We start from the raw sequence: 15,754 nt of genomic DNA on the forward strand, positions 1-15,754 counted from the left end.
TTTGCTGTAGTTTTTGCACTATTTGCCAATTGCAACTGCACGTTAATGGAAAAAAACAACTGCATATTGGAAACTGAGTACTTCTGAAGTAATCATTATTCATAATATAAGATCTTGGTCAAAAACAAAATTTCTTGCAACTCCTGGTCTGGTCATTATATGACGGTCATGAATTTATAATCGATTGACATGAGATCCATTTGGTACGGACGAAGGAAGATGCTAATTAACTTCAGATATATAGTTTTGGGATCTTCTTTTTTTGAATTTTGTCTACGACCATGATCAAAGTTGTTTCATGTCGGTTAAAGGTATTCTAAAAAATTTTAAAGCATATTTAAAGGCCAATTAATTGACTGCTATATATATATATATATATATTCAGATAGATCAGTGATTTTGTCTTCTCCAAAATGATCAGTTGCAGTGTTATGGAACTGTAAATCCAACACAATAATTTGGAAATGATTTCTCATTAATTTTAAAAGTTAGGACGTTTGCAACCCAATGGTTCAATTAATATATAAATTATACCCTTTTGGGTAATGATGTTAATAATACAATTTCCTTAAATATTGTGATCAACTCTAATTCCTCCCTTAGTTAGGGAATTAGCGTGTTGTTTGAAATCTGGATGGAAATTGCTTGCTTCAATTAAATTCCCCACGCAAATAGATCAGATCAGGAATATATGTGTGTGTGTGTGTGTGTGTGTGTGTGTGTGTGTGTGTGTGTGTGTGTGTTTCATCCATTTTGGGGGAACTTTTGATCCATTTCATTATGATGCATTTATGCTCGATCGATCTACTGTTTCTATGTTTAACCTTAGTTACAATTAAGGAGATGATTTCTTTAATTCTAATTTGTGAAACATGCAGATTGTCAGATAGAAAACAAAATTCTTATGAAACACATGACATATATACTTAACACCGATCGATCAAATGTTGAAGCAAATCAGATATTGATGAAACTAGCCTGCCTGGCCTGTTTGGATAGTGGGTTGAGTTGAGAAGAGTTGAGATGAAAGTTTAAAATATTATTTTTTAAGATTATTATTATTATTTTGGGATTTGAAAAAGTTGAATTGAGATTTGAAAAAGTTGAATTGTTTATTATATTTTGTGTTGGAAGTTTAGAAAGTTATAATGATTAGATGAGATGAGTTGAATTGAGTTAGGCTAGGCTTACCAAAAGCTGCCTTAATCTAGTATTGGCTGGCTCTACCCTATGGATATGAATCGTCATGATTCTTAACACACAATTACTTGACTTGGTCAATATTTAGTTCAGCCTCTATGCAGCAGTGCTGATCACAAACCGCAAGACCTGACCTTTATACCGTTTACTAATTAAAACCTAAAATTTTGCTTTATTAATTTACTCCATACAGAGAACATGCAGCTAGATCAGTTTGATCATTTTCAGAAACCTCATGATGATACTTTGAGAAAATGATCAGTTTCTTATATCTTGTGCAGCCATGCTAATTAATGTCAGGAATCGGAATTTGGGTACATATATTGCTATCTAAGTGGATATATAAATATATAAGAGTATATTAATAATAATGGAGAAAATAGATAATGTTATGTTTGTTAGAAATTATTTATAGCCCCTGCACACATATGTATAAGATATATATAGATAGCGCTTGTCATGACTTGAGATGATCCAGATCCCAGTTTTCCAGACTTCCAACCCCCTCCACAGTGTTTAATATATATATATATATATGTGCATATTTCATTGATTAATGTTTTTGCAGGAGAGAACATTATTCTTCTCTAAAAATCAGTGAGCTCATAACAATAATTGCAATCATGTAATGAGTCTAATGACAGTACTGACTGGCTAGGTAAGACTGGTATATAAGAGTAATTAAAGCGAACGAATATTTTGTAATAATTTGTGAATGTATTGCTGGTTAACACAACCGTTTAGTTATACAGATGAGATGAAATGAGATAAAAGTTAAAAATTAAATAAAATATTAAAATAAAATGAATAGATAGTTTGTATATATAACTAAACGAGGTGTGACTCAAGACTGTTGTGAGGTCATAAAGGTAAGTTTTTCATTGGTGATTTTAATAGCTTTAAGACTTTTTTTTCCACCCTCTAGCTCCCATTCTCCTGCAAGTACTTCGACTGATCTTGAGAAAAAAGGGTCTCAAAAGACGCCAAAATGCCGCTCAAAATTACCATGACTTCAAAGGTAATTATAATATATATATATATATATATATATAATCTAAAAACAAAGAAAAAAGGGGAAAACCATAGTATACGAGTCTCAGGAATTAACTGCATGTTAAGGAGTATTTATCTCGAACTTTGTTGTGGAAGAATCGCTTTGAGAGAGGAAGACTGCCCAATTCAGTCAAAGAGACTATTGCCACAGCAATAATTAACTCAGAACGAAAAGCTAGCATCTCTAAACGGCTCTTTATATATTTGGCATTCTCCACGCGCGAGTGCGTACGTATCCTGTCACCACGGATCACTCGCATGCATGCAGGAAGATGATGATGATCAGAATATTTTAAGTACTTCCAATTATTGTCACATAACATTCCATCATTATAATGATTTATGTAGTCATTATTTCCTAATGATGATATAATATTTGAGAACATGCAGCTGCTAGCTTGGAACCTAGCATCAGCCTAGCTCTTTGTCTTCCCATCTGCTCATGTTTCTATACTGCCCGAAATGATTTCTTCAATCTCAGAGTTACCACACATTTCTTTAAAAAAAAAAAAAAAATGTTATAGTTATAAATAGATTCTATAAAAATAAATCTACAAATTGATATAGTTTTATATGATACTTTAGATCTACTTTACAAAAAATTAACTTTAAAATCTAGAGTACTGGATTAAGTTACGTCATTTTGTAAGTTTAATAATGTGTGATCTTTTTATGACTAAAGTATTTCTCTTAAAAAAATTGGATAGATCTATAACTAATGATAAAAAAAAAATAAAAAGATCATTTTAATGGCCATCGATCAGCCTCACTTTTTTAAAAAATGATTACGTAATATTTACACGCTCTAGAATTATATCTAACATTACTCTATATAGATAATCTAGTTACATTTCAAAAATAAGTAGGTCAAGAAATAGCTATAGATTATATATATATATTAGTTAATTGATTTTAATTGGCACATTATTAATTATAAAGCCTCTTTTGTTTTCAGAGATGAGATGAAATGAAATGAAATAAGTTGAGATAAGTTGAATAAAATATTATTGTAATATATTATTTTTGTATTGGGATTTGAAAAGGTTGTATTAAGATTTGAAAAAATTGAATTGTTTATTTTATTTTGTATGAAAATTTAAAAGATTTATAATGATTAAGATGAGATGAAAGTTTTGTGAAAACAAACGAGGCGTAAATGGTAGACTCCTGATCTTTCATTCGCAATTATTATGTAGATCAAGAAGTAGGCTTATGGCCGGATCCCTATTATATAATATAGTATTTAGGTGGTGTGCATATATATGTAAGTATCCATTATCATGCAAATGACTATAATATTTATAGCTATTGATGCAGAGTTAAAAGGAATAAAATATAGATCGAGTTAATGTAGGATCAAGTTATTTTACGCCATGACCTTAGAATTAATTAATTAAGAAAATTAAACATCTTAATTATATATAGTTTGTCAGATATTTTAGGTAATACATGAATCTATATACTAATTATTGATATTTTGGGTTTCATAATAACTAATATATGTACATATTTGCTTATCGATCGGTTCATTTCACAAGGAAAATTTGCAAGATATCTTCATAAATTTGTGATAGATCATCACATGATCTAGCCATCTAGGGCTATGGGTATTATATGATAATATCAACAGAGTACTGTGGCTCAATTCTCAAAAATAATACAACAAAGGTAAAAGTATAAAAACACGACATCCCATCTCAGTCTTTAAGAAACTTCCCAGATATGGCCGCAAAGACACTCAATCTTATTAAAATAATGCATTTTATATATATGATTCCAACTAGGGTTGGTTGGTCATCTTGAAAGAAAGGAATCTTGGGGGGTGTTAGGACTTTGGATTCACTTTTTTCAAGAACCAAGAACGAATAAAGCACATTCAAAAATTAAACCGTCTAAAAAAGTCTCTCTCTGATCTCTCAAAAACAGTAGCACAGATGACAATCTCAATGGTTTGGTCGGTCGGTCTCGCTCAGTAATCAAAGGGGTACGTTGTATATATATAGTCATCATGTGATCCCCAAATTATCGATATTGAAATGCGGGTATGAATCTGTATCTGCAAAGATAGTAGGCCATGTAAAGAAGGAACTGTGTACGAGAAAGAGTAGCAGAAGAAGAATTTGAAGCTAGGCTCGAAAATCCAAGCTAGCTAACCAACATGTTCTCTAAATGATCTATATATTTGTGTTCAATATTCCGTCATGTACGTACGTACGTATATCAGACACGCAGTACACAAACACAGCAGCAGCTTTACTTTTGCTACTTATAATTCTGTGTAACACATGAGCATACTCTGATCTAGATGACGATCTCCATGAACGTAATAGGTTGAGAAACAAAGTGCGAGACTAGTGATATTCCAGGCTAATCTGAGTCCTCACTTTCTCCCACATGTACATGTGCTCGATCATGCAGTACATGTCCCGGATTTTAGCTAGATTCCCTGCCCTGTCTTTTCATATACATTAAAAATTACTTGACCCCACGTACGGCCATATGAAGCCATGCCACTCTAGTTTTCTACAGGGCCAGAGGAAAGAAATTCAACCCAATATTATATTTTTTGGAGGGCATATTGCAGGAGCTTTCCTAATTAAACCCATAAAAGATTTGTCGCCCAGAACATTCCAGGATGATAAATAATTCATAGGGACCCTAAAGCAAGCGCCAAACAATTTCTTTAACAGCTTTGTACGTAGGTAGGTCATGATCAGCTTAGCATCCTATGAAGGTCACTTTTCCAAGAATGCCCAAGGACTCTGCATATTGATTGTTTCTGCAACAGGATATATCTTTGCGTACCTAATTATATATGTAATTGACTTTTAATTTTGTGGCATTTTCACTAGCATGCGGTATGATTAGAAAGCAACCCGTAAAAAGCCTTAATTGATGCAATAATTGCGTGCGCGCGTGGCATTCTGTGCATAATGATCATGATCAGATGCTCTGCCATTCAACAATTATCAACTCCTGCTAGTTGAAGAAATATATACATACATGATATGATCACTCATGATCAACACATTCACGTGATTGAATTCAAATAATTATATATATTAACGTCGTACAAAACAAATTCAACTAAGTAAAAAAAGATATCCAACCAATTTTGTCAGTACGCACGTGATAATATAGGCACGTTTGGAATAGATACGAAGATTTTGAATTTGAGATAAAAGTTTAAAATATTATTTTTTAACATTATTATTATTTTGAGATTTAAAAAAATTAAATTGAGATTTAAAAAATTTAAATTATTTATTATATTTTAAGTAGAAATTTAGAAAAATTATAATAATAAGATAAAAATTTTGAATTTGAAATAAAAATTTTCATTTACCAAACCTACCCTTAATATATTTCCAAGTTTGATAAATTAATACATTTTTTGTTGAATACATGATCTACCGTAGGAGTTTGTTAAATTACCCTGGCTCGAAATTTGTCAAATATTTAAGTTGATGAGAAGAGATAAATTTAATTATTTAATTTATAATCTAATAAGTATAAACTTCCACGCATGTATCAAAATCCCTTTTAATAAGTAATTGGTCTAACTCATTGATAACTATGAATTAATGGAATGTGGGAAAAATGTTGTTTCAAACGTATGCTCTAAATATTTAATACAATCATGTTATATCGTCACTTATTCCAAAAATACATATTAGAAATAAGGAAAAGTATAGTTGCAAGCACAATTGTACACTAATCTATGCACCAATGTGATGTGATTGGTCAAAAAGTAGATTTTATTGAAAACAGTATTAATTTAAATTTTAAATATGAATAAATCAGTATTAGTATATAGATTAATGCGCGACTGTGCTTGTATGTAGCAAAACTATAGAAATAAACATATGTTAATACATGATGGGTTAGCTAGATTAGTTCCGACTCTTCTTTGTAAATTACTTTGTAAACTAAAACTATATAAATAGTAGAACTCATTTTCTTTGTAATAACTACGTTGAATAAGATTTCATTTACAGAAATACAGTTTTCTTCTCTTCCAACTTTAACAATATGGTATCAGATTAGGTTTTTCCTTACAAAATCGCTTTCTCTTCGTCAACCTCCGCCGTTGACGACTCAGCCAAACTGAAGCTCTATAAATAGCAGAGCTCATTTTCTTTGTAACTAACTTGAATAAGATTTTATTTATAGAAATACAGTTTTCTTCTCTTCCAACTGTAACAATCCAAGCTGAAGAAAATAGGTTAATCTAATTAATCACGTTAATTCATTGATACTCAAACAGCCGCCCTTAATGATTCATTGAACCGTAAATCATTCATTCAAATTGGTTTAAAGAATAGAAATTCACAGGAACTTGTCTATAGAAATTAAGAAGACATTTGGTCAATTCATCAACTAGAAAGTCTAAGGACAGTGCATTAAAATATGTTGATAAACTTATTTAAATGAAGCTAATGCACTTTAAAGGTTGTTGTACGTATACGTAGAAACCAAGCTAGCTTTTTGCGTAGTGCACCGTCGTGTTCCTCGTGGAATAAGACGACATAAATGATTTTTTAATGTGTTTGTCCTTATCTAAATATGATAATGCTATCTTATAATTAATTTGTCTTCAAACATCAATATGGAGAGAGAGAGAGAGAGAGAGAGAGAGAGAGAGAGAGAGAGAGAGAGAGAGAGAGAGTTTGTAGGATTCCTCATAAGAACAAAAACAGCATAAGATCAAATGACAGACACATGACATGAAGAGGAACCTGATCGATGATCAAATGGCAGACAAACACCATAAAGTAAAGACTAATTACACAAATCACAAACAGCTGTAGCATTTTCCAGCTCCACATCAATTATTAAAAAACAAAAAAACAAGACAACAGGGTAGAAGACAAATTAACATTGATGATCGATCTTTAATTCAACTCCAACTTTCTAGGACCAACACCACCCAACCTTCATAATTGGCAAAAGTCAAGACAAGTTACAAGGTCAATTTTCAATCCTAGATATCTGGTCTCATGTTTATAGTATAGAGAGTACGGATTTCTGGTCCAATACCCAAGGTCAGCATGCAGCTAGCTTCCTTTCTTCCGTCCTTGGTGTGTGTGCTGCGCCTTCGATCAATTTCATGAGCTATCTAGCCCTCATGCAGTGAGCCTTGTGCCAGGCCAGGTCCGTTCAAAGATCTCTTCCCTCCTGCATGATTGTTGTCCAAGAAAAAAGACTGCAGTTTGCATCACTTTGGGATATTTCATGGAACTTTCTCTTTTTACCAAAGTGCTGTGATATAGGGTTGAACGGTGAACACTTCTAAGAAAAGCAGTTGGATAAATGCAACTTTAAACGTCATTGGACAAAGACCTCTGGCCACGTTGGACTACCGATACATGCCGAAAAGTAGCTGGTTTTCCACTTAAAAGTAAAATCGTAAAAGTACCCTTCACCTAACATCGTTTATATAAGAACTTACAATAATTTTTTAATTTAATATATCAAATCATATTAATTTATACATTTATTTTTATGAATTATCTTTAATTTATAAAGCATTTTTTATGTATATATATAATAAATATATATACATACACAGGTATCTTGTATATATTCCTCCCCTCCTAGATCAGCACAGTGGCAGTAAAGAAAAAGCCAGGTTGGACTTTGGAGATTGCTAGCAAGGGTGGTGGGTGAGAGAGAGAGAGAGTGACAGGATCAGAATGAAAGAGAGAGAATCGGATTAACTTTAGACTGATCATGATTAGTGCAATCGCATCAACCTTCCTTAAATGACTCCTTTAATTAGTCTTTTTATTCAAAAAAAATTAGCACAAAACTAAGAGCCAAATGGAGAGATCAGCAACTGTAGGAAAGCTAAAAATACTTTTTTATATTTCTTTATTCTAAATTTAAAATATCTCATATTTTATGTTGTTTTTATGACCTTTTTCTTCCAAAATAATAAAAACAAATAGATTGATCACTACGTTTGAATTTTTTGTGTTTTCATAATATATTTATATATTTTTAAGCACATTAAAAACTTATTTTATTAAAGAATTTTTAAGAAGTTTTGGTTGAAAAATACGCATTACACATTAATTCTAGGTAAATGCATAAACTATTTATGGAAGAGTACTAATTGGTCTTAATCAGTTGTGTAAGGAGATCTCAACCATGATGGCTCAATTCTGGTGGGGACATATGAATCAAGACAAGAAAATTTAGTGGAAGAAATAAAGTTGGAAATTCTAAGAATCAAGGAGAGTTGGGTTTTAGAGATGTGGAGAGCTTCAAGCATGTCATGTTGGCAAAACAGTTTTGGAGGTTGCTAACAAATCCGAATTCTTTAGTTGCCAAAATTATGAAAGAAAATACTTTAAACAATGCATGGTGTATTTTGTTGGCTAAGATTGGTACTGGTCCTTCACAGATATGGAGAAGTATTTGGGAGTCTGGGAACCTGATAAAAGAGTGTATGAGATAAAGAGTAGGGTATGGGTAAACTAATAAAATATGGGGTGACAAGTGGTTACCAACTCGTACTGCTCATATGGTTCGATCACAAGTGAAGATTCTCCCAAGTGAAGCTACTGTTAAAGAGTTAATTGATGACAAGGCTAGTGTTGCTGGAACATAAACCTTATTGATGAAGTGATGAGTGAATAAGGCAGTTGAAATTAAAAGCTTACCAATGAGCAAGAGAGGATCAGCAGATAAAATAATCATGACCCTAATAAATTTGGTATGGTATCTATGAAGACAGCAGATCAGTTCAAGAGAGTTGGGAGATCTTGTGAACAACCAACTAGCAATAATGTTTCAGTCGGATGGATTAAAATTTGAGAGTTGAAAGTCCCAAATTTTGTTAAAGTTTTTCTCTAGAAATCGATCAGTGAAGTAATCCCTACAAGGAGGAATCTTTTTAGGAGAAAAATCACTGAAAATGATCTCTGACATAATGTGAACAAGATGGGGAAACAAGCTCCCACACTCTGTGGAGCTGTGCTATTGCTCAAGATGTCTACGCAGATTCTTTGACCAGTTTGCATAAATGGAAATTAATGTGCAAATGTTGGTTTTTATAATATATGGAAAGATATGGTAACATATTTACAAAAAAGTGAACTTGAGGAAGCTGCTTGTGTTCTTAGAAGAATTTGGCTAAGGAGAAGCACATTTTTCTTATATATAGAAAATTTGACAGCCCCAAATAGGTTTTACAAGGTGCAAAAGAAGAGGTAGAAAGCTTGCAACAAGCACAAGTGAAGATTAGAGATCCAACACCAGCTGAAGTTTTAGTGAACATGCCTATTAGGTGGACAAGGCCAAATATCAACTCTTATAAAGTTAACTAGGATGCTGCATTAGATGTTAATAATTCTAGGATGGGAGCTGGTATTGTGATCAAGAATTGGGAAGGTGAATAATCTTGTTGTGGCTGAAATCTTTGCTTTAGAGAGAGTTGTTGAGGTCTATTTGGAAATTGGGCTAGAAAAAGCCATTTTCCAAGGTGATGCTCTTGCAGTATTTAAAGATGTTCAAAAGATTGAAGAGAACTATTCATCGCGCGGACAAATGATATAAGATATTAAAACTTTAAAAGGAAGAGATATGTGGAGGATTTAATATGTTCCTAGAGAAGGCAATCATGCTACACATCAAATGGCCAAGCTAGCTCTTTCTTGTGAAGATGAGCTAGTTTGGTTAGAAGAGGGCACTGAATTGATTATCCCTTGCATTCATTTGGAGAATAAAACAATACAATGGTTGATTAAGTTTCTAATGAATAAGATTGTTTTGACTTAAAAAAAAAAATGAAAATTTTGGAGATATGACTGACTGCTTAAAAGCAAGAAAATTTCTTCAAAATATGATCAGTAGGATAAGACCAATTTTTAAAAATATTACCGTTAGCAACATAAAATTATTTTAAAATAAGGCAGTACTTAGCAATGGATGAATTTTTGGAAAATATAATGGTTAAAAAAATAAAGTTTCAAAAATAAATAATTATATTTTAAAACCTTTAAATAAATAAATTTTAAAATTTAAATCTTACAAATCAAATCATATCATATGAATGATATATGATGTAAACGCTTTTAAATATCACTACTCAAAAATACGATTGTCTAAAAGAAAGAACATTTAAATAGAGTGTAGAAAAAATATTAAGTAAGATGCATGATGTTTTGAATGGTTTTTTTAACTAAATAAGAGGTGGATAATTGATGTGTTCCAGTTCCACCTTGCAAACCAGCCATACCCATAGCCCAAAACGGTAGAAGTCCAAGAAAACAATAGCTACAGTACATCTAAGTGCCGGCCCATTGAGATCCAGATGCATTCACGAGACTGGGAAGCATTCAAAACAAGGGCGCATTCCAATTTTTTTTTTTTTTTTTTATGGAAACATGCTTCATTGCATTTATTTATAAACGAAATTACAACTGTGACTTATCAATACAGGAGAACCAGACTATAATTCACGCTCCATCCTCCTAAGGAGGAGGAGTACAACCACACTCTTTCCTCCCAAGGAGAAAGAGTACTAACACCTACCTTCCTCCAAAAAATGAGTAGGACAAACACCCACCTTCCTCCAAAAGAGGAGTAGGACACTAGCCTATTTTTATTATTTATAAAAACTAAAACAGACTAAAAATTACAAATACTTAAAATAAAACTAATAATGGGTTGTAAAGCAAATGAGTCCAGCCTAAGCCAAAACCCAGCTTGTGTGCACGTGGAGGTCCAACCCGTTAGTGCGCATTCCAATTGAATGTACATAATATATGTTCTTTTAATATATTCATCAACCCCATTATTTATCTTGAATTTTGTTACTTTTATCCTATTTGGAAGTTCGACTCAACTAAGATGATTTCGATTCAGTTTAATTTTAAACTGAGTCTAACATTCAAATATTTAACTTTTAAATTACTAGACTCATCTCAACTCAAAACCTCTTTATATTTAAGACCCACAACATTTTTTAACTTACCATAAATACATCTAAACTTTTTCTACACATCTAAACTCGTCTTAGGTAAGCTTACAAAACTCACTTCATCATCTCAACTTATTACTATTCATAAAGAATACAACTCATCTTAACTCAACTCAACATCTAAACATGGGGCAATTATACTAATTGAAGTATCGAATTTTAAATAGTTTTTTATATAAGTGATTGATCTAAGAATTTATTTTAACTGTGCTATATCAATCTATATGACTTAAGATGATAAAATTAAATATTAGGATTATAAAATAGAATAAAAAATTATATTACTCGTATATATATCATCTGTTCCAATGACTGCCACAAACAGCAAATTAATATGATGGCGCTCCTGGCTGAGCCCGAGGTTCGCTGTACATAGCGTAATTCGAACATGAATGGAAAAAATCTTCCTTTAATACATTGGACCCTACTTCTTGGGGGAGAAGATGCAAGCAGTCTGAATGCGACCCATTAACAAGGAACCCAGACCCCAAACGAAAGATATTGCATAAAGTAATGTCCATTTAAAGAAGGTCGTAACTCAAATTTATGGGGTATATAGGCATGCACGGATACGATAATAGTAATGGAATCCCATACGGCCATACCCATTGCCATGTAAAAAGTTGTTGGATTGTCTTCCACCATTCTCAGCCAGATTTGGAGCACTTGATTGGGGAGCAGTAACTTGGCCGCCACCCACAAACAGCGAGTTGGCATCCGAGATGGTCAGGCTGGTTGGACTCTGATTTCTTTGTCTGTATACATTTGCAGTTGCAGGCGATGATCTCCTTTCTGCTTCAAGAAAGTTACCAAGAGATGAAGTATTTCTCGCATTCACTGCATCAGTGCTTTGTTTTGAGCAAAGTGAGAACAACCAAGTCTTGGTCTTGTTGTTCTTCCTGTCTCTCACGTTTTCTTCAGCTCTTCCCCTTGTCGATCTTTGACTTCGTGAAAGCTCTAAAATGCTAGTGACTCCAACGAGGCTGCCAAGCGTGATATTGAAGAATGATCCAGTGGACTGAAACCAATCACATGCATGGAGGAGTTGTAAGAGCAAACCCAGCTTGAAACACCATATCAATTTTATACAGAACGGTTTCCAAGTTTTTTGAAATTGCAGATATATAATTAATAGTGTGTACAATGTTTGGAAGGGGCAGAGAGAGAGAGAGAGAGAGAGAGAGAAGAAAAAAAACAAACCATAAAATATAAGAGAAATATTGTCTTTTTATCTTAAAGTTTATCATCTCAATCACACAGGCTCATCTGCCACACTTTAAATAGCTTTTATGAACCCATTGGAAGTGTGGTATATCAATTCGGTGTGGCTAAGATTGATAATGTGAAATAAAAAGTAGCATTGTCCACAATACAAATAAGCTAGAAATCCAAGAGCTTGGGACATTTTTTTGGGTTTTTTTCTTAAATCCTTTTCTTAGGTTTTAATAAGTTAAAGTCAGTTGAAGCTGAGTATGAGAAGCGTCATCAATTACAGATACATAAATACTAGAAGCAGATTCAGATCTAAAGGAACACTTGAAGCCTACACATAGGGGCAAAAGCCATCATAGAAAACCATCTGAAAAGAATAGTGATTTCGACTACAAATAGGCATGACAGAGAGATTGATTAACTGCACACATCCACACAATCACAAGCAAAAAGCAGGTAGGAAACAGATTTAGAGCTTATTCTATAGAAATCAATGACAAAAAGGAAAAAATGGTCCACAGCAGAGTTTCATTCTATTCATACTTCAGTGAAATTACAGGAGGAGACATTGTACAGTCATTACGAACACGTATACTATGTATAACAAAAAAATGGAAAAGGTGGCAATTATTGTTTTTTATCATGCCAGTCAAAAACTGTTTGCCAGCAGAACAAAAACAGAGTCATGATAGGAAAAGTATAAACAAGTAATTGTTGATGGAAAAAGAAAAAGAGTACTCAAGTATAAACAAAAAGAAGCATGCTGGATTTCATTTCTCTCTATGTTCAATTGTCCTTTTCTTTTCTTTTCTTTTCTTTTCTTTTCTTTTCCTTCTTTTTTTTTTTTTTAGTTGAGGGGTCGAGAAACATCCTGACCTCGGTATCAAGATCTGAAGAAGAAACGGCGGGGGACGTGGAAGAACCGGTGAGTAAAGTGCTACTGAAGGAGATTGATCCAGACAAATCACGAGTTCTCACCAACCCTACTCTCGCATTCAGTGGCCTCAACCCCAAAGGCCATCCCCCTTCCTGCATTAAACATACATCATCTGGGTTCTGTCTTTCACTCAAAATCTCCAAATGCTAAAGCGAACCCAAAAAGGGAAAACAATGAAAGCACTCGATGTAGTACCATTACCCATTACTCGGTGTTTGCGTGTATGAGAGAGAGAAAGAGGTACCTGATGAGCCATGATTCTCTAGCCCCAAGATTTGGAATACTGGGACTGATTGATACACTAGGAGAAGTCCAGGGAGGTCACCTTATCAGAGAGAGAATCAACTGTCATTTCCACCGCCATCGCCTAAACCTGACCAACAAAATAACGAAAAGGAAGAGTATGTCAAGGAAACATAGAAAAGATGGACAAGAAATAAATTCTTTCTTTTTTTTTTCTTTTTTTTTTTTTGCCTTTATTCCCCTGATACATAACAAGAAAACGAGTTGCAAAGAACTGCGATTCTGTAGATGGGTAAAGAAAATGGCACAAGAAAGTTAGGAGCACAGGCGCTTCAATCGAAAGCTGTTCAAGTCGCATTGCCTCCACTCCAAGCACAAGTGTTAAACAAACAAAAGCATTCATTGAGAAGCAGATGAGTGAGTGTGATGTCTCACCCTTTCTTCAAAGAAACTCTGTCTCAGCAGACAGAATGGAAAGCGGAAGGTGAGGAAGTGCGAGCGACTGAGAATAAAAAGGGAAGCACCTTACTGCAGACTGCAGAGAGGGAAGAGGGCCAGAGGGGGGGGCCATAGGTAGGCAGGAACTTCTCCTTCTAAACGACCAGAACAACCCCATCAAAGGGTTACTTGTGATGCATTCAGCCACCCTTTAATTACATTTTATTCTTCTTCTTTTTTCAGTTTTATATTATTTTTTTAATTTTCCTTTTTAATTATTATTATTTTATTATCGATTACTTGTAAATTATTGCTTTTTAATTATTATTATTGGGAACAATATGGTGTTTTTTTTTAAAAAAAAAAAAATGTATTCATAAATTTCATATACCACATGTCACTCTTTTTATTATTTTTTTAATTTTTTCTCTTATCAAATATATGATATATAAATAATGAGTAGAAGAATTTAATTATTTTAAAAAGAATAAAAGTAAAAAAAAAAATTAAAATTTTTTAAAATTAAGAAAAAATACAAAATTGTGTATATATATATAACACTAGTCTTCCACATAATAGGTCATGAAAAGCTTCGCATCAACAATGTGTTATGTGTTGAGTTTATAAAAAACATGACATTTTCTCTTTTAATAATAAAAAAAGTTATTACTAGCGATGCACGGTCTAACTTATAGCATACATTTTTTTTTATAAATAAACTTATAGCATACTTAATGTATCATGTACTGCTTATGCTTTAACTATTAATGGTATCAATAATTATGCTATACTTAGGGGTTGTTCAGATGTTGAAATGAGATGAGAAATACGTAAATAGTAATGAAATGATTTGAGTTAAGATGTTTTATAGAATTTTGATAAATGGAAGAGAAAAAGTAGAATAAAAATATTATAAAGTTAAAATATTGTTAAATAATTTGTAAATAATAATAAAATAGTTTGAGTTAAGATGTTTTGTGACGCCCCCAAATCCCCACGCACGGACACGGGGAAATCGAGATGTCCGGATGATGACATCCCGGGTCACCACCCTAACAACGTGTGTCAAGTGTGTGCAAAAACAACAATGTGCACGAGAAATACGCAGCGAAAAGCAAGTCAATAACTAAGTACCAGAATTTTTCTTGTTTAATACAAAGATACTCCAAAACGTATATAAATAAAGTATTACAAAACACGCATATAATATAATATCAAATACAAAGCATAACATCAGCAACCCGGCAGAGCTGCATCCTCGGGCTCAGCCTCCTCCTCCTCATCCTTGAACTCTGCACCAAAAGCTACGGAACCAAAAATGGTGCCCCAGGTAAGTAAAACCCAAACACCACCAGATAAAAACACATAGAACTCAAGCAACATGGATGCAAGAAAAGCCAATGCACATGTCCCGCAAAGCCACATTTTTACCACGCACGCCAAAAACTCATTTGGCCCATAAAAACATATCCTTAAAAACCACGCCTCGCCATTATCCCAAATAATGGCCCAAACCACCATTTTCCCAGAAAAATGGATCAAAAGCCTCGAAAAACCAACATCGCCATTTTCCCAGAAAATGGCCCACATCCGAAAACCATAAAAACAATCCGGTTATGCATGCACCATGATCTCCCCTAGGGATCATCCGCACACCCCAGCTCTGTGCCACACCGTAGGTA

The 15,754-nt window shown here is 33.3% G+C and overlaps 1 protein-coding gene across 4 annotated transcripts; it reads right to left on the reverse strand.

Annotated features, from left to right (window-relative positions):
• Positions 1–11,498: 11,498 nt before the first annotated feature.
• On the reverse strand, positions 11,499–14,252 carry LOC122278204. Of its 4 annotated transcripts, none has more exons than XM_043088339.1 (4): positions 14,070–14,252; positions 13,636–13,764; positions 13,331–13,483; positions 11,499–12,260 (listed from the first exon to the last, which is right to left on the reverse strand). In XM_043088339.1, the coding sequence occupies exons 2-4, from the start codon at positions 13,645–13,647 to the stop codon at positions 11,787–11,789; spliced, it is 639 nt and encodes a 212-aa protein (XP_042944273.1). In that variant the 5' UTR covers positions 13,648–13,764; positions 14,070–14,252; the 3' UTR covers positions 11,499–11,786. The 4 variants fall into 4 exon arrangements, with proteins under 4 accessions (XP_042944273.1, XP_042944274.1, XP_042944275.1 ...); XM_043088340.1 differs by lacking the exon at positions 14,070–14,252 and adding an exon at positions 13,888–14,024; XM_043088341.1 differs by lacking the exon at positions 14,070–14,252 and adding an exon at positions 13,866–14,012.
• Positions 14,253–15,754: the final 1,502 nt, after the last annotated feature.

The sequence above is a fragment of the Carya illinoinensis genome, chromosome 10 (assembly GCF_018687715.1).
Source record: "Carya illinoinensis cultivar Pawnee chromosome 10, C.illinoinensisPawnee_v1, whole genome shotgun sequence".
Lineage (NCBI taxonomy): Eukaryota > Viridiplantae > Streptophyta > Magnoliopsida > Fagales > Juglandaceae > Carya > Carya illinoinensis.